Below are 19,397 nucleotides of genomic sequence, written 5' to 3'. Positions count from 1 at the left end.
TCTCTCTATCTCTCTCTTTCTCTCTCTCTCTCCGTCTTTAGTAGGGGTGGGGTGGGATGCCTGTTAGCTCTGTGGCTGCAGGGGGCGCCAGACGCCATTCACTAAAGCTTGTTCTGTGGCGGACCTTCTCTTCCATGCCATGTCTCTGTAGTGGTCATTCTCTGTGCTTTGGAGACCGCCACTGTGTCTGGACCTCTACTGTCTTACATTCGTCATTAAAAAAGCGAGACTTAGTTATTATATTAGATGAAACTGTGATGTGTGTAGACTAGACGCGGAATGATTTGTGGAACTGCCATGAAGCGATTTTTGAGTGTCGTTAAGTGGGGATTGGTTGTATGACTCACCCAGACACGGTGGCCTCCTTGTCCTTCATGATCACTGGTTGCAACGCGCCATGTCTTTTATCTTTTATCTTTGCTTTTCTGACATTCTGTTCTGTCTCTCTTTTTCCTCCCCCATCCTCAACACCCATCCATCTACTCATCTCTCTCTCTCTTTCTCTCTCTCTCACTCTATCCCTCTCTCTCTCTCTCTCTCTCTGTTGTCTATCTCCCTCTATGGACTCTCTTTACCTCTGCCCTCTTGTGATCTCTCCACTGGTGCAAACAGCATTATTTCGCCGATGCATGGAACACGTTTGATGCCTTAATTGTTGTTGGTAGCGTCGTTGACATTGCAATCACAGAGATGAATGTAAGTAGCGCTTTCCGTGTCCATCCTATCACGTATCTGAAGGAGGAGACAGTGCAGTGACCTCTGACCCATAAGCCATGGCCAATCACAATTTATATATATATATATATATACTATATACTACAGTATATACAGTATATGCACTACAGTAATTTCCCGCATATAAGCCGCATTGTGTATAAGCCGCAGGACGGTGTTTTATGCAAGTTAAAAGAAACAAAACCATATTAACACCATATTAACTGCCCCCCTGAATTAACTTCCTAGCTGAAGACATTTAGCCAAATCAATGTATAAGCGGCGGCTAATAGTCGGGCATTGTGTAGATCTGTTTCTAATGTTACATGTACATATGTGACCCTGTAAAGCGGAACCAGTCGTTTCGGTAAAATTTAATAAATTAAGTTATTGTGCTCAAGTGAACGGCCATAAACTAAGCTTTCCAACGATATGTATATCGAGGGTATTACACAAACTATCGCTAAGATAACCACAAAGTTATAGTTGATAGGACAATGGCTGTTTTGGATCAGAGATTCACTGCAGTCCTCCTCGTATTCTGCTCTTTATGCTTTTGAATGTGCTTTCATTCTCTTGCTCACACAAACAAATATACACATGAAATACAGTGTCTATTATGATGTGTTGATAGCCCAGCTTTATATTTGTTCATAAAAAAATGTCTTTTGTCATGTTCAGGTTTTTTTTTTTCTTCTTTGAAGCTGAATATTGTTTTGTGTGAATGTGCCATTGTCAATATCCCATTATTTATATTTTAAGTGAGAAATATTTGTGGAACATTCAAAGGAACCATATCTGTTATCATGACTGCTACAATGCCTTGGTTTATGGAAATATATTTGTGTTGGTACATGCATTCAAATGTCTTTGCGGGAAGAAAATGTTTATACGTTTATTTATAAAAATGTGCTTTGTTTGCCATTCATCTGTCCATCCTTGTCCATTTTGTATTGTGTTTATTTTTAAGTCATTATAACGCGGATGTTTAATCAATAGCAATGTTCACTAGATATTGTATAAGCATTGGCATTTGGTAAAAAAAACAAACATCTGGTACATCTGTTACAGTCGCACTTTATTTGTGTTGGTCGCTCCTTGAGGATTAGTGGGTGCACATCATTTGTCAGTTGTTTCAAAAGAAATGTGTTAATGTAGATGTTTGGTTTGGAAGCAGAGAGAAGCTCTTCTAGTGGTGGAAGTGGCACCCGGGGTAAGGCTCCCCAACTCTGTTCCGCCCCCGACCACAGTCTTGTCTGTGTTTTTGCTGATGTTGTTTTGTTTTACCTTTTTGTTTTTGGTTTTATTTGTATTATTATTATTTTTTAAGGATTTAATGCAATGGACCAGAATAATCACCTTGTTCTTGCAGAAATGGAAATGGAGTAATTTGTCATTTCCTTACTCCGCCATATTGCATTTTAACAATGCAGTGGTGTACTCGTTGCTATGTTGCTTGGTTACCACAGCCTCTTACTTGAAATGCAAACAGAGGGAAATATGTCCTCTTCATACTGATTTGCAGTATGTGAGCTGCTCCCCTCGGACATCAGATGTGTTTCCAGGCATTTCCCCCTTTGGAAATTCCACCGCGGACATGGTGCTGCATGTTTGTCAACCTGGAACCCCCTCGCCCCCATCCAAATATGGACAACCCAAGAGACACTGCATGACCTTAACACATTGGCATCCTTGGAAGTCCTTGTGTATGCAGTGTGATAATGTTCGCAAGTGTATATGACAAGATGTCTGGCATGTGATGTCTTTATTCAGAGAAAAGAAGGCACGGACACATTATCTGTAATTTTTACACATTGCACGCATGAAACTTTGTTTGATTTTTTTGGAACTGATTGGTTTAATTGGTTTGTATGAGGTTTGAAGTGTTACTGGAGTGATTTGATGTGAAAAGAACCTCCCCCCTCCCACACACACACACACACACACACACACTTTTCTCTCTTTCTCTGTCTCTCTCATTTGTTGTTGTTCTCCACTCCTCCCTCTAATTGGGTCTCTTTGTGTCCCCCCCGCCACCTCAGAGCACGCAGGACAGCGCTCGCATCTCCATCACCTTCTTCCGACTCTTTCGGGTCATGCGATTGGTCAAGCTGCTGAGTCGAGGCGAGGGCATTCGAACGCTCCTGTGGACCTTCGTCAAGTCCTTTCAGGTGAGCTGAGGAACGCTGGTGGACATTAGCGATGCCCACCTCTCAAACATCTCCAATATAAAACTTTAAAAAAAAATATTTATTAATGCCACGGTTCTTCTGTTTTTTTCTTTCATCTCTCCCCTTCCTTCCTTGCAGGCCCTTCCCTATGTAGCCCTGCTGATTGCCATGCTCTTCTTCATCTATGCTGTCATTGGCATGCAGGTACAGCAGGGGGCAGCAAACACGCCTGTACTGGAACATGTCCAATGCTGAAGCTGTCTAAAAGCACTTAAGTCCAACCACATAGTTTGGCATTCTTTTGATATCTATAGTGAGTTGAGTTGCGTGTCGTTGCAGGTGTTTGGTAAGATTGCCATGGTGGACGGCACGCAGATCAATCGCAACAACAACTTCCAGACGTTTCCTCAGGCCGTGTTGCTGCTCTTCAGGTAAGAGCACGCCGCTGCTGTGCCCTCCGCTTGGCACCCTGAGCAGGTGTTATGCCAAGTGACCCCCCCCCCCCCCCCCCCCCCTCTTGCCCAGGTGGTGACCTTTTGGCTGTGTCTTCCAGGTGTGCCACAGGTGAAGCCTGGCAGGACATCATGCTGGCGTGCCTGCCAGGAAAGCTGTGTGACTCAGAGTCCGACGACAACCCCGGTGGTGAGAAGACCTGCGGCAGCAGCTTCGCCATCATCTACTTCATCAGTTTCTACATGCTGTGCGCTTTCCTGGTACGTGAGGACATGCACACACACACACACACACACGCAAGCACACACCCCTGCACACATGCATGCTCGTAGGCACGTGCAAACTCACACACACACACACACACACACACACATAAAAATACACAAAAGCACAAAAAAACACACACACACATACACAACAGCAATAACATCAATCTATCAGAAAGATTATTCATATATTAAGGTCTACACACACGGCTGGCAATGTGACGGAAAATGATGGCAGGTGACTGGCAAAAGTCATTGCCATATCGTTCTAATCGCCCCTTTTCTATTTTTCCGGGCAATTTTGATACATCTTAACGGAAAACGGCTGTGTGCTCAGTGTATCTTTGAATCGACTGAATCGATGGGTGATCACATTGCCAGTAGTGTTCATAGTAAAACGATTATCAGAATTCCACCATTCTCGCATCACCGGCCATATGTGAGAGCCTTCATACTCAACTTTGATAATATTTCCTGATTATTCTTTTGTGTCCATTTTTCCGACATTTAGATCATAAATTTGTTCGTTGCTGTCATTATGGACAATTTTGACTACCTTACCCGTGATTGGTCCATTCTGGGTCCTCATCACTTGGATGAGTTCAAGAGGATCTGGTCGGAGTATGACCCTGAGGCCAAGTGAGTGACTGCAAACACACACACAAACACACACACACACACACACACACACACACACACACACACACACACAGTGGGTATGTAACATGTTACTGTCTACATCCTCTTCTTCCAGGGGCAGAATAAAACACTTGGATGTGGTGACTCTTCTGCGGCGGATTCAGCCCCCTCTTGGGTTTGGCAAGTTGTGTCCTCATCGAGTAGCTTGTAAGGTGTGTGAACACGGAAACACGGAAACACACACACACACACACACACACACACACACACACACACACACAGTATTTGCATTGTAGCATGTAAAGTGTGTGAACACGGACATACTCACGCACGTGCGCACACACACACACATACATTAACAGTATTTGCATTTAGAACATGAACTTTGTTTGTGTGTGTGTATAGAGGCTTGTGGCCATGAACATGCCCCTGAACAGTGACGGGACGGTGATGTTTAATGCCACCCTGTTCGCTCTGGTCAGGACTGCATTGAAGATCAAGACTGAAGGTAAGTAGCACATGTGGATGTGCTAGAAGTGAGCATTCACCATAACTTTGCATGAGTGTTACTATCTACACAGATTATACTGGATAGCATTTTATGCTAAATTGAATTCCCCCACAAAGCTATAAGCAGATGAACCAAATGTGTATATCTACTAGAGAACACTTGAAGCAACCCCATGGAAGAATTGTTATTTAGGCCTCTTGGCATTAATATTCAACACCATGTAGTGCAAAGATTAGCCAGTTAGTCAACAACTGAGTAAATGGATCAACGATGTTGCATAATGCGATATTAAGAGAATGTATTCTCCGTATTAAAAGTCACTGTAGCATCACTATGAGTTTGCAGCCTTTTTTAAGATAAAAGAACAGCAATGTGTTGCGTTAACTGAACTCGTGAATTGAACACACTTAGGATATAACACATTTTCCATCTGTTATCATCACACATGTATTTGAATAGTTGATGCATAAGCTTATTTATGGGGTGTGGTCTCAGTGGGAATTCTTCTTAATTGAGCGTACTGTGTGCTGTTGTTAGCCTGACTGTCAATAGTTGTAGTGCAGTTTTTAATCTACCATGTCTGCAATGTCTGTGTGTGTTTGCATGTGCATGTGTTTAGGGAACCTGGACGAAGCCAATGAGGAGTTGAGGGCTGTTATTAAGAAGATTTGGAAAAGGACAAGCATGAAGCTGTTGGATCAAGTTGTTCCTCCTGCTGGTGGTTAGTGTCACACACACACACACACACACACACACACACACACACATGTAGCAGGATGCAGGATGCAGTCTGTATAACAGATAAAAATGTCATCTTCAATCAGATATGGATGTGACCAGTTTGAGTTCAAACACCAAGCACGGATACCTTGTTCCGATTGAATTGGTGGATAAAAAGTTGAATGCATTAGCATTTTGTTGCTTAAGTCACAAGTTGATTAATGAATGGGGATTTCAACATCATAGCTGAACACCACAGGGAACAAATCTTTGGTAAGTATCAGTAAGTATCAGTTAACAACAGTGTTTGAGGGCTGACTTATTGTGTAACAGTTAGTAGATATTACACAAACAGTGAATCAAAACACTTGCAAAATTTGTGCACATGGAGGTCTATTTGTGTGAGCCTGAGAAAGTCTTTAACCCTGTACTACAGACTACTGAGGCATCACAGAACTTTGCATTGGGACGTGTGTGTGTTTGTGTGAGTTTAAGATATGATCTCTTTCCAAAACCGCCAGGTGTCTGTGTGTGACACGGCTAGTGTGAGCTAGGTTTTCTCAGAACCTTATCTGTGTAATTCTACCCACACTTTCTGTTACATATCAGTGCTGTTTCCCTAGTTTGCGTCCCTCGTTTACATCTACGCTTCTCTCTCTCTCTCTCTCTCTCTCTCTCTCTCTCTCTCTCTCTTTCGTCATTCTTCCTCCCTCTCTCTTTGTCTTTTCCCCTCTCTATGCATTGAGTGGCCAAGTGTCACTCAGTGAAGGGTCGCACACGGTCACATGGACGCAGACACAACGTTTCCTCCTGACACTAGCATGGCCTACTAAGCTGTCCTATATCTGTTTGCGTAATAATACTCCCCAGGGCCTGCGCTGCTGTGCTGTGGTCAGCTGTTCCGTGTCCTGCTGTGTGGTAGACTGCTCTGCTGTATCTCTGATTGTATTCCGTGTAGGCTGTAGCTTAGCGGCATGCTTGACTCACACTAATGGTTATGTCTCTCTCTTTCTCTCTCCCACGTCCTGTCCTTCTGAGTAATAACTCTTCCCCCACAGATTGTTTCTGCTCTCGTTGTGCCTTCATGTATGTGTGTGTGTGTGTGTGTGTGTGTGTGTGTGTGTGTGTGTGTGTCTGTACGTGTGTGTGCCTTGCTTGCTTGCTTGCTTGCTTGCTTGTTTGCTTGCTTTTTCGCGGTTCCTTCTGCCTTGCAGATTTTCTGGAGCAGTTCTGTTTTGGGCTGGTGGCATGGAACTAGTTGCCTCTCGTCTTGTGTCTCTGTCCCCTACTGCTTTGCTTGAAGTGATACAGACTCACACATACCCATACGCATACACACACACACACACACACACACACACACACACACCCTGCTGCATGCCTGCATGCTCTGTGTAGTGGTTGCAGCTGTTGTGCCTCTGCATTGCTATTAGAAGCTCTGCTGCCCTGTCTGCGCTCACCGCGTCAGCTTACAGCTTACAGCTCACGTCATCTGTAACCCACACAAAACCTCCTGATTGAGTTGATCCTGAGTGACCGGTTGTTTCCCAGTCACAGTGCAATGATTCAGTGCTACCAACCGTTATCTCCTTGATATCCTGGCGCCGTAGTGGGCTAGTTTGTTTTCTGATTTCTAACTGGGAAGACTGCCAGGGCTCTTGAGTAAGAGATCGTTTCTACCAGCCACTGACGTCTGATCACCCAGATACAATTATCCTGATGCAAGCCGGACTTGATTGTGAAATACAGTACATTCTCTGGGTCTCAATGCCATGATGAAATATTTGTTCTCCATGATTTAATCAGAGGATTGAGGATATTTTCCACTATGAACACATGTTTGGGCTATAGCTCCTGTACAGAAGGCTTGCCAGCAGCTTATCAAGAGTCAAATGTGTTGTGTACTCATTTTCTCAAGAAATAGGTAATTGAGAAAAGATAGATAGATAGATAGATAGATAGATAGATACTTTATTGATCCCCAAGGGGAAATTCAAGAAAACAATTCACAAAAAGCATTACAACAACATTACAACAACATATGCATGCTCGCAAGACTTCGTTTGTGGAATGTAGTTGGTCATATTTATTTCTTAAAGATACTGCTACTGGGTGTATCGTATAGCATTTTGGAGAGATGTCACATGAGATGATATTTAATGTCTATCTGGTCATGCAAGACTTCAAGGTCACCTCAAGAGGAGCAGATAGAGTTTCAGATACTGTAAGCTTGTTTCACCGAGCTGTCTAACTGACTGTGCAGTCCATTACCTAGACCAGAGCTCTCTAACTCAGTGTTTCTTAACTGGTCTGGCTTTGGGACTCACAATTTTCTATATTCATAAAGTCACGACCATATATTTATTTAGCGTTCAAGCCAACGGATATGGTGAGCTACATGGTATCATACAAAGTGCCTGTAGTAGACCTACTTGTCTGGATCAAGTGGATGTTTAGCATTTACCACTGAAATTATGTCTAACATGACCGGTCACATAAACATTGCTTATGTCCACGGTAATGACTGACATTGGCTACGAATAAAGCCTGTTAAAATAAAGGTACAATATTTGATCTGATAAGGTAGTGTTTTGAATAAAAGCTCCGCGACTCACCCAGAACGGTTCCGCGACACATTTTTGGGTCCTGACCCACCAGTTAAAAAACACTGTTCTAATTGACCAGAGCTATTTAACTGTCCTTATAATCTACTATCTCCAGACCAGAACAGTTTAACTGACCCTATAGTCTGCTGTCGAGACCAGAGCAGTTTAACTGATCTTATCACCCACGGCCCCCAGTGCGCTGTACTGATGTACCCTCTGACTCAGGAGTTGGTTGTGTGGTCTGTTCACTCAGATGACGAGGTAACGGTGGGGAAGTTCTATGCCACCTTCCTGATACAGGACTACTTCAGGAAATTCAAGAGGCGCAAAGAGCAAGGGCTTGTAGGACTCCATCCCCGACTCAACACTGCCATCGCACTGCAGGTGAGACCCACTCCACGTTTGTGTGTGTGTGCCTGTGTCTGTGTGTGTGTGTCTGTCTGTCTGTGTCTGTGTGTGTGTGTGTGTGTGTGTGGATATATGGTATTTTAATTCCCCACCATTGACTTCAAGGCAGCTCTGCCTGGAACAAGGTTAAAGTTAAGGTTGCGCAAAGGCAGCGCGGAAGAATATTTATCTATGAATAAATTGATGCTGTGCCTTTGTTTTATGAAATCTTGCCAGATACAGTATGTAGTAACCGTGTTAGAAAAGTAAATAAGCCACAAGTCTGATTTTAGAACAGCGAAGGGGGGTTTTAGCCACTCCACTTGTGTGTTGTGTCTAACAACACCTCTTAGCTGTTTTACAATCAGTGTAACCTATGGCCTCTTTTATTGCTTACTCAGGGGTGCTTGTGTGTGTGTGTGTGTGTGTGTGTGTGTGTGTGTGTGTGTGTGTGTGTGTGTGTGTGTGTGTGTGTGTGTGTGTGTGTGTGTGTGTGTGTGTGTGTGTGTGTGTGTGTGTGTGTGTCAGTCAGTGTGTATGTTTGTGTGTATGTTTGTGTGTCACATACATGTTTGTCCAGAATGTGACGCACTGAACATATTCCTCAGAATTCCATTATCCCACCACTTCACTTCCAGCTAAAAAGAACTGGAGCAGCTCAGGTGTCAGCAGCACATCCAGGGCAGTGCTAACCAATCAGAGACGATTTGCAGAGAAACGATTTGCAATTTAGCTAGAAATAGGGAGTGGAGTTTTCAGTGTAAGTGTGGTACAAGTGAAATGCAATGACCTTAACAGCATAAATCCATAGTTTCATTGACGTGACATATAAAGAGGCATATCACATCTTCCCCAGGGGTGTTTATCTTTGAGTGTTTGTATTTAGCTGGAAGTGAAGTGGGAGGATAATGAATTGATAGTAGAATCCTGGGAATTACTGTATGTTATGACATCAATGGATATTTCCCAAGGGTATGAATGCTAGGTTTAACGGTAGGAATAAAAAAAAATATTTCAGATATTTTCAGATTTTCAGATTGGCGTGCCATTTTTGCGCATGAATAGATGTACTGTACATCGACTTGATAGACAGTATATTTGACCATTTTCATAAGTGCTTGTAGCTGTGTGACAGTGGATAGCAATGCTGTGGCTATGTCCCTCACAGGCTGGCCTGCGCACACTGCATGATATTGGGCCCGAGATTCGCCGTGCCATATCATGTGACCTGCAGGACGAGGATGCAAACGTGGAAGAAGAGGACGAGATCTACAGGGTAATGTGCAGCACGTCAATCAAGGCCTCCTTAGAATGGGACTAGACACATGCACACACACCATTGTAGGTTGTGCATAAGGAAAAAGATGGACTAGCAATCATTATTAAAACACAAAGCATTATAATCTACAAAACAACCACAGGCATGCACATAACACATATCACATCTATCTATCTATCTATCTATCTATCTAATTGCTTGTCTACTTTCCACCATCTTGTCAATAAAGGCTCGAAAAGACCCATAATAAATAATAAAAAAAAAGAATTGTATCATATATAAAACTAGAAATGCAATTCCAAGGAATTACCAGTGCATGAAAATGCAGAAATGTATAGATAGATAATGTAGATATGGTTACTTAGGCATAGCTAAGTAAAGATGGTGATTGCATAGTTTAAAGAAAGTTGATAGTGTGAAGGTAGACAGTTTAAAGCTGAAACATTCCAGTTCTAACTTAACTAATGATTTCTATTCATGTTAAAATGTTAACTATGGTAACAATGATAACCAGGTTGATTGGTTAACTTAACTACTGATTTCTTGCAGTTATGGTTAACATTTTAACTATGCTAACAGTGCTAACCAGGTTGATTAGCTAACTTAGCTAATGATTACTAGCAGTTATGCTAAAAATGATAACTATGCTAGAAATGCTAACTATGGTAACGATGCTAACTTTACTAACAATGCTAACCAGTCTGATTAGCTAACTTAACTAATGATTTCTAGCAGTAATGCTAACTATGCTAACAATGTTAAATTTGTTAACAATGCTAACCAGGTTGATTAGCTAACTTAGTTGATGATTTCTTACAGTTATGCTAAAAATGCTAACTATGCTAACAATGTTAACTATGCTAACAATGCTAACCAGGTTGATTAGCTAACTTAGCTAATGATTTCTAGCAGTTATGATAAAAAAGCTGTGATGTCATAATGAGCAATGTTAAGTCTATGGGGGAAATTGTAATAGTTTTTAACTAATAGTTTAAAAAGTATAAAAGTTACAAAGTTGAAAAATTCATAGCACGGGTGTCCTAAGCAAGACCTACGTTACAAAGTTTGAATGAAGTTTCTACGTCAAACGGTTGAAGCTGCATTAAATACGTTAGAAGAAGAATAAGAAGAAGAAGCCTAGGAAGAACAGTACAGTGCATTTTCATGCACTGTAATAATGTACATGTGATCTGTGCAGAGGAACGGAGGCATACTTGGCAACCACCTCCACCATGTGAATGGGGAGAACCGCGGTGCCGCCGGCCAGACCAACGTCACCCAGCGCCCCCTACAGGTCCCTCCGCTGCCCTGCCACAGCCACGCGGACCCCGCGCACTCGCTGTCCGACGACAGCGGCCCGCTCTACGCCAACATCAGTGCTGGCCTCTGCCACAAGTCCTCCAATGCCAACCTCAACAATGCCAACGTGCCCACTCTCCCCGCCGTGACCAACGGGGGACACCACCCACTGACCTCTGACCTCTCGGCTGCCAGCCGGATCTCCTCCCTGGGCTCCTACCTCAACCTCAGGACTGACGCCAACTCTCTCAGGAGGGTGAACTCCAGAAGGTCTGTGTGTGTGTGTCTGTGTCTCTGTGTGCACATGTGTGTGCACGTGTGTGTTCGTGTGTGTGTATGTGTGTGTGTGTGTGTGTGCACGTGTGTGGTCGTGTGTGTGTGTGTGTGTGTGTGTGTGCGGGTGTGTGGTCGTGTGTGTGTGTGTGTGTGTGTGTGTGTGTGCGTGCGTGCGTGGGTGTGTGTGTGTAAGCCTGCCTTTTTAAACTGGAACTCATCCCTTTCTGACACATTGGTAGTTTCTCATGGCCACTCCTGCATGTGCCATTCAAGTTACACAATGTCATCATCCTCTCATGAACAAGCATGTCATATTTCTAGAGAGCCATACTAATTCTTTCTGGATGACATTTTATGGGGAAAAAAGTTAGTTTAGACTTGTGTAATCTTTCCACAGGTAAATGTCAACATTGCACAATCCATGAAAAAAGCACTGCCGACATTTTTCAGCTTCAAAGTTCAGTTTAAATCAATGCACTCAGCAGACTCTGCTAAACACCCTGCAAATTCATTTTCATCGGGGACCGGTGTATGTTTGTTTTTTTGTCTGTTTGTCTGTCTGTCTGTCTGTTTGTTAGCAAGATAACTCAAAAAGTAATAGATGGATTTCGATGAAATTTTCAGGGAAGGTCAGACATGACCCAAGGAAGAAACAATTACATTTTGTTGATGTTTATGTGTTTCGCTTAGTGGTGTAATGGCATGGTATGGCCATGTGGTGGCTATCTGAATAGTTTAGGTTCAAATGTATGACAACCTAGGAAGAACAATACAGGCAGAGGTCTGTGCTCTGCTCTCTGAGTGCTTTTCTAGTTATGGCTTGTAATGGACAGGTAAAAACACCTAGCTCTAAGCTATGCATTAAAAACTTTCACATGATCTCACATGAATGATATCAACAACTAGATCACCAAAAGACACGGGTTGGCATGCCATCAAGCCTTTTTAACAGTGCCAACCCTGCTGATGTGAATGCTGGCTGCATTAAACCTAACCATGACCTGTGAACACCATATCTCCCCTATAAACATCAAGACTTCTATTGCCAGAACTAGAATCAGTACATGCATTTGGCTCCTAACAGAATGAATGAGGATTTCGGGATGGAAAGTACAAGCGATATATACAATATGAATATACTCCAAGTTATGGGTTTTGACTAATTCACCATACTGGTTATTGCTTCTAGATAGCAGGGAATCAATCGAGGCCAAGAAAGTGTGCACACTGAGATTATGCAAGAAGTCACATCGGAATACAATTGTGCCAATAACGGCAATACAACAATATTTACTCACTAACAGAGGACATATTTGACTCATTTTCCCTAATTTAAATAGTTTCTTGAGGTCTTAATAAATCCTCTGTGTCATACTTTGGCCAAAATATCAAAAGGATGAAGCACCACAACACCCTTGTCCACTGTCAGCCACTAACCCTGTTCAGAAGGGCCAGTTTGCTTATACGGACATAAGTATCGACAGGTCACTCCCGAGCCTGCGAAAAAATTGGCAAACTTTCATTCTTCAGTCTTCAGCGGAAACTTGGTCTGCATGGGTTAAAATTGGGGTGTTCTTATTCAACAAGCTGGCACTTGGTCTGACTTTAGCTAGTAAATCTGAATGGCTTGCTGAATTAAACATAGTCAGAATCGCATCTTGATGTAACACCTCAAATGCTATACCAGTTCACCAGCCATGAAATTCAAGTTAAAAAGGCATTAAAACTTGATGAGCCATGAAGATCAAAAGGCATCACCATTTAGTGCGGTGCCGTGGGCCATGGGCCATATTCAAGCCTGTGCAAGCCCAGGGAGCAAGCCAATATCTCCAGGGTGTAGCTCCATAACAACAAAAGCTGTAAAGATGGAAATCTACCCCCACAAGCCCAAAGACACCTTTATAATCAGAGCGCTTATGACCTGATTGTGTTGAACTTGATAAACCAACTCAGTAGGCAGACATATCCGCCTTGTATGTGACCTTCTGTGCGTGACATGTCCACGTGTTACGAAATATGTTTTTTTTTGCCATTCTCCCAGTCTCTACGGTCCATTTCCATTGACAGAGATCTTGTATATGCACCAGTGAATAACCATTGACTTTTGTTACCCCTTTTGCCCTTTCCCCCCTTTTCCCATGCTCTCTCTATCTCCTCCATGTATCCCCTTCCACTGGAACAGAGCACGCTACTATGAGACCTACATTAGGTAGGTGTGTGTGTGGATGGATGGCAGTGTTCTAATGTGTCCTACCTAACTGTAGCCACTATGGATAAGCTGTGTCTGGTTCCATGTCTATTAGTCAGATTTGTACAGCTGCACATATACCAATTACTGTTGAGATGAAAATGAGATCATACAGAGAGGCACTTCATGACTCCTGCTCTCTGCTGAAACCCTGTCCAGGTCGGACTCGGGGGTCAGCCATTACCCCACCATCCGGAGAGAGGAGCCTTCGGCTGGAGATGGTAGTGACGAGGAGCAGGGCTCTGGAGAGTACCACAGCGGGGAGGACTTCCAGGAGGACGACATCATGCTGGCAGGCGACAGGAGGTACTGCATCGCCATCGTCGATTTAGATGAATTGTCTACATTTACATGGATGTATTTAACAGGCATGGCGGCCTTCACGATTTTAGATGACTTATCTATGTTTACATGGATACTGTATGTATAATTCCATTTACATGGATTCATTTAAATACCACCAATCAGCTTTATTTAGCTGACACTTTTGTGTCCCTTCGTTAAGCTGCACCACACAAATGAGTCATTATTATCCTGTTTCTGATTTTTTTTATTATTATTATTTTCCTGTTGTGTTTATTTCTTGTCGGCTTAATCAGGAGACTCTACCGGGAGTACCACGACAGTGTGAGTGATTTCGACCCAGAGACGCCCAGGGGCTATCACCACACCGAGAGCTTCTTTGACGACGACGAGCAGCCCATCTACCAGGAGTGCAGGAGGTCACCCATACGGCGGCTGCTCTCCGCCTCCCCCCAGAGTAAGACCATCGAACATGAATGAACGTGACGTCAAGTAGGGTTCAGACCAAAGATTCCCGACGAGACGAGATGAGACGAGACGAGCCGCGACGTTTCTAAAACCTTGCGACTGCGACTCAACATGTTTAATGCTCTGCGACGGCTTGCAACGACGTGCAACTTCTAATTCACACCGCTGCTACTCAGTCTCGTCACGTTGGCAATCTTTGGTGTGAATTGGGCTTTAGGAATAGGAATTCCCTTACAAAAGTTAAACGTATGTCGCAGATTTCCAGCGAACTTGTGGGTGGTTATAAATGGGAAACAAATGAGTTCACTAGAAAATAGAACCAGATGTTTGCCAATGTTGCCCACAAGAGGCAAGCTTCCAGCAAAGTTCTGCCAACAATGAGTTTTGTGTTCCCCAGCGATTTGCCACCACACTAAGCCAATAGTAGCAAACTTCCAGGGAACTTCTGGTGATTAACCCAATTTGCATATTAGGCTACATTGCTGCAAATCTGCAAAGTTAACCGCAACTGTTCACCAGAAACCTGACGTATCTGTAAGGGTTTCTGATTACTTCTCAGTTTCACATAACACATTTGAAACTGAAATAGAGTGGTAAAAAAATGCTATTATGGGACAGGATGAGACAGAACAGAATGGGTGTTGTGATGCTACTCTGCTGGTGGTAACCATGTGGTGACTGTGCTGTGCAGCTCCTCACAGGTCCGCCTTCAACATCGAGTGTCTGCGGAGGCAGAGCAGTCAGGACGAGACGCTGCTGTCGCCTGGGTTTCACCACCGCACTACGCTACCTCTCCAGCTGATGCAGCATCAGGTAGCCACACACACACACACACACACGCACACACACACACACACACACACACACACACACACAGTCACACACAGTCACACACACACACAACCTTTAGACATACAAGGGCATAGATACAAACGTACACACACAACTGGTCAAATATACAGTGGAACACAATCAAGTATATTCACAGGTGATAAGAGATATGTAGCATTTATCAATAGTGAAACATTGCTAAGTCTACAAAGGGGAAGGCCTTGCAAGGTCTGCAAAGAAATTGTACCGTACTGTACTGTACGGTACTGTACCGTACTTAAGCACACTGACCCATGCCTCTGTATGGCTACGCAGGTGATGGCAGTGGCCGGACTGGACCCCAGCCGGGTCCGTGTCTCCCCGACGCGCTCGGTGCGCTCCTGGGCCACGCCTCCCACCACGCCGGCGGCCGCCTACACGCCGCTGATCCAGGTGGACTGGCACGGCGGGCCGCCCAGCGCCAACAGCAGTCCGGGCACGGCCCGCGGCAGCTCCTGGTACACGCCGCAGCTGCCGGGCCGCCTGTCCCGCTCCGGCACGCACTCGCGCAGCTTCACGCACGCTTACCGGCCCGGACGCTCGGCCGCCAACTCGCCGTCGTCGCACGCCGCCGCCGCTGCTGCTGCTGCCGCTGCCCCCGGCTGTCTGCAGATCCCACTGGACTTCCACAGCAAGCACAGCCAGAAGAGAGGCAGCGCTGACAGCCTGGTGGAGGCAGTGAGTACCCCTCCCCCCCCACCTAACAACACACATGTTGATCCCAAACGCATGCCTGTTGGATGTTAGGCTGTGCTTGTGGGAATAATGAAGTAATGACTAATGACCTCACCCATTCATCCTAATGACCTCACCCATTCCTCCTCATGACCTCACCCATTCATTGGAAAGCCTTGCTCAGACGCTCCTCAAACACACATGTGTAGATATGTTGGTCTGTACAGTAGCTCATTGTTGAATTAACAGATAGAATGTCTCAATTTGCTCTAGGGCTTCATTTGATGGGTTTTATGACTCGTCCAAATGAACAAGGACGGTTAAATAGTTACCAGCCAGATCTCAATGGTCACCTAAACCCAAAGACGTTTGCTCTGTTCAGTGGGCATGTTAATATTTGCACATTTATGTCACCAAGCTCTCTGCGGGAAGTGTATGTGTGCTCAATGGTGTTTTTTGCCCCCAACGGCACCTTCCAGGCACCTTCCTTTACCCTATTCCTAACCCTAACCCCCTCAACCCTCATCCTACCCCTAAACTGAGGGGAGTAGTGCCTTGAAGGCAGCGCTGCCTGGAAGGCACCATATTGAGGGCAAATAATACCAAAGACCTGTGTGTGTCTCCCTGGTGTTTGCTGAATAGCTACACAAATGAAGTGTTTCGTTGACTCCTCTGTCCCACCTTCCTCTGCTCAGGTACTGATCTCGGAGGGACTGGGGAAGTACGCCAAAGACCCAAAGTTCGTGGCGGCGACCAAGCAGGAGATCGCCGACGCGTGCGAGATGACCATCGACGAGATGGAGAGCGCCGCCAGCAACCTGCTCAACGGCAGCATGGCGGACGGCGGTAGCGGCGGCGCCGGCTCGGATGACCCCGACGACTCGGCCGCGCTCCCGCGCCAGCGCAGCCTGCACTACTACAGCGACGAGGAGGCCGAGGCCAGCGGCAAGCACGAGGAGGACCTGACCGACGAGATGATATGCATCACCACGCTATAGCGTCCGCCGTCCGCTCTGATTAGCGGAGCGCCCGTCACAAAAACTCACGCATGAGGACAACGTGCTTAACAAAAAAAAAAGTGCCTTTCCAAAGAAGTGGATGAGTCTGTGTTCGGACTTGCCCAATTGATCTGATGAAAGGGGAGATATGGCACCCATTTCTGGAAAAAAAAAAAAAAAACGTTCAAGGAGAATTCAATAGTGTAGGATTAGAGGATTGTGGGATGTCAAAGGAAGCAGTCAGCTAGATGCATGATATTTTAAAGAGGTGGCTTAAAGGTTCAGTCTGTGATTCTGGCCTACTTTTTTGTCATTCTGCAAATTTCTTCTCACAGTCCTCTAACTGTCTGTTCAGTGTTTTGTGGTTACACATGTTGTCAGTCCTGGCTCTGTAAATGGCAAACAAACAGTGTGGCTTGAACCGACCCATAAACAATTTCAGCCAGTCGACATGCTGCTGCAGATGCATGGAAGGGGTCTCATTGGATTGGCTGTTGAACGCAAATATCAACGGTTGGCGAAACTGAATTGCGGACTGCATCTTTAAGTGAGTTTGAACAAGACAGGTCACTTCCCTTTGTGGGTTTATTCTTTTGATTCACATATCAACCAATCAAGTTTCCTGTTACGGTCATATCCTCTCCTCCAATGCCTTACCCCATTTCCTGTTCACACCAAGAACCCTAAATAGTGAACCATAGTTTCTGAAACAAATCTGCCATTCCTTTTTTTCCAATCCGTTGTGTCATAAAAATATTTTTACTTAGATATCACGTCATCTAATCCATATTATCAAACTTGAAAGTCAGACTTACTTTTGTATGTACACCTCTTTCCTAATTCACACCCCACAAAGTAACACCAACAGCCAGGCAATGGAGCTTCTTTTGTTTCGGTGTATTATTTATTATTGTATTGTAGTCATACTTTTAAAAGAGATACTTTATATTTTGTAAGTGACCGGCCTAATGCAGATATCTTAGCAATATCCTCCCACTTCTTGTGGACTAGATTGCTATTATTTAAACTCCCGTAGATGTATGTTTCATGATGTACAATGTTATTTTGCCTTTTATTTTTTCGCACTGATGCGTTGCATTCAAGTATAGCTGTTTTAGAATGATATGAGCCAATGTGAATTTACAGCGCACATGATATGCAGAAGACCAGTTTCCTGTACCCAAACAGTCGGATTCTGTTAGCAGATCATCTGCCATATTCTCCACTCTGACAAATAGAGTGGGTGGGGTGGTGGGGAGGTCATAGTTTGTAGTTGTAGTCATGGCTACAGTGAAAGATAGCTCTTCTGCTTATCCTGTTCATGACAAGTGCACAAGTAGAAAATCCTTATATGCTTTTTTTAGCATTTTCAATGCTGCTTGATGAGTTGGTCAAAGAAACTATTTTATACTGTGCGTGTGATTTTACAGGAGAAAAAAAAAATCAATCTGTTCAGAATCAGATCCCAGAGATCTGAAACCACAGACTTCATCAGTGCACCCCCGCTTAGGGTTTTTCTAACTGACAAACCAACATCATTTTGATATGAAGCTCGGGGCATTGATTTCAGTGAACTCAGACCGCTTCTCTTTTATACCCAGTTAGGACCTGGATTCTATATATGGTGACGATTAAAAAAAAAAAAAAAATGCTCAATGATCTTTTTGTAACTGTAAAATGTGAACGCTGTTGGTGGTTTCACCTGTGTTGTACACCGACTGCTCCCAGTCCTCAGGTACAGAGTCCTTCACTCTCGACTCCACTCTGGAACAGACCAGGAGCCGCCATCTTAAGGCCATCACTGCCATCAGCACTGCAACCAATGACATACCCTTCAGCCTCCGACCTCCCAGCTCCCTCCAATAGCTAGCCAGTTTGAATGGGGACTACGACTGTGTGCTGCTGTTTGCAAAACGTGAACACCTCGGTCACATCTGCCCAAAGCAACTGAACTGTAACTGCCATTTACTTCCTTCTACCAAATTATTTTTTGTACCAAGTTCTATTAAACATATAAAATCTTTTTGCAAAAAAAAAAACTGTTTGATGATTCCAAAGCTGACAGTTGGTTTGTGAGAGAGTTGGTTTAGCGTACATTGTTTGTGGTTTTGGTCTGTTTCATTTTTCGATGGAATTGTTGTTTCTAGCCATAGAATGATGAAACCCCACAATAGCAAGCCTTAGAGCATGCATGCCTTCATGGGCACCTCTGTAGCCTTCATGTTCACGTACATAAGGATCCATTATTCTAAACATTTCACTTTTCTCGTCTCTTTGTTGAAATTCATGAATTTATTGTTAAATTCAACTTAAATTCAAACAAGTGCAATATATTAAATGATTACAATAAGGATTTAAGCATGTAATGAGTACAAGAAGTGTAACAAATAGTTTGTAAAATGAAATGTAAACATTGTAATAATTCAGTTAATAATCATCAAAATATCGGAAAAACTAAATCTTAGAACAATTTCTTTCACATTTACTGATTTCCTTCATACTGATAAGGGGGGA

At 43.9% G+C, this 19,397-nt stretch overlaps 1 protein-coding gene across 1 annotated transcript in view; it reads left to right on the top strand.

The window, feature by feature from the left end:
- Nucleotides 1-18,909, top strand: part of cacna1db (calcium channel, voltage-dependent, L type, alpha 1D subunit, b) — a 73,617-nt gene extending 54,708 nt beyond the window's left edge. The window contains exons 33-50 of the mRNA XM_062542045.1: nt 613-696; nt 2,757-2,885; nt 3,024-3,089; nt 3,225-3,316; nt 3,439-3,598; nt 4,116-4,243; nt 4,359-4,455; nt 4,649-4,751; nt 5,374-5,475; nt 8,334-8,464; nt 9,636-9,743; nt 10,945-11,315; nt 13,504-13,530; nt 13,729-13,875; nt 14,169-14,329; nt 15,032-15,153; nt 15,487-15,888; nt 16,581-18,909. Of these exons, the coding sequence (XP_062398029.1) occupies nt 613-696; nt 2,757-2,885; nt 3,024-3,089; nt 3,225-3,316; nt 3,439-3,598; nt 4,116-4,243; nt 4,359-4,455; nt 4,649-4,751; nt 5,374-5,475; nt 8,334-8,464; nt 9,636-9,743; nt 10,945-11,315; nt 13,504-13,530; nt 13,729-13,875; nt 14,169-14,329; nt 15,032-15,153; nt 15,487-15,888; nt 16,581-16,883 (2,733 nt within the window). The 3' untranslated portion in view covers nt 16,884-18,909. The remainder of the gene's footprint in view (nt 1-612; nt 697-2,756; nt 2,886-3,023; nt 3,090-3,224; nt 3,317-3,438; nt 3,599-4,115; nt 4,244-4,358; nt 4,456-4,648; nt 4,752-5,373; nt 5,476-8,333; nt 8,465-9,635; nt 9,744-10,944; nt 11,316-13,503; nt 13,531-13,728; nt 13,876-14,168; nt 14,330-15,031; nt 15,154-15,486; nt 15,889-16,580) is intronic.
- The last annotated feature ends 488 nt before the right edge of the window (nt 18,910-19,397 follow it).

This window comes from Sardina pilchardus, chromosome 7 (assembly GCF_963854185.1).
Source record: "Sardina pilchardus chromosome 7, fSarPil1.1, whole genome shotgun sequence".
NCBI lineage: Eukaryota > Metazoa > Chordata > Actinopteri > Clupeiformes > Clupeidae > Sardina > Sardina pilchardus.
The sequence above is the reverse complement of the archived record's forward strand: the minus strand, read 5'-3'. Positions and strand labels throughout refer to the sequence as shown.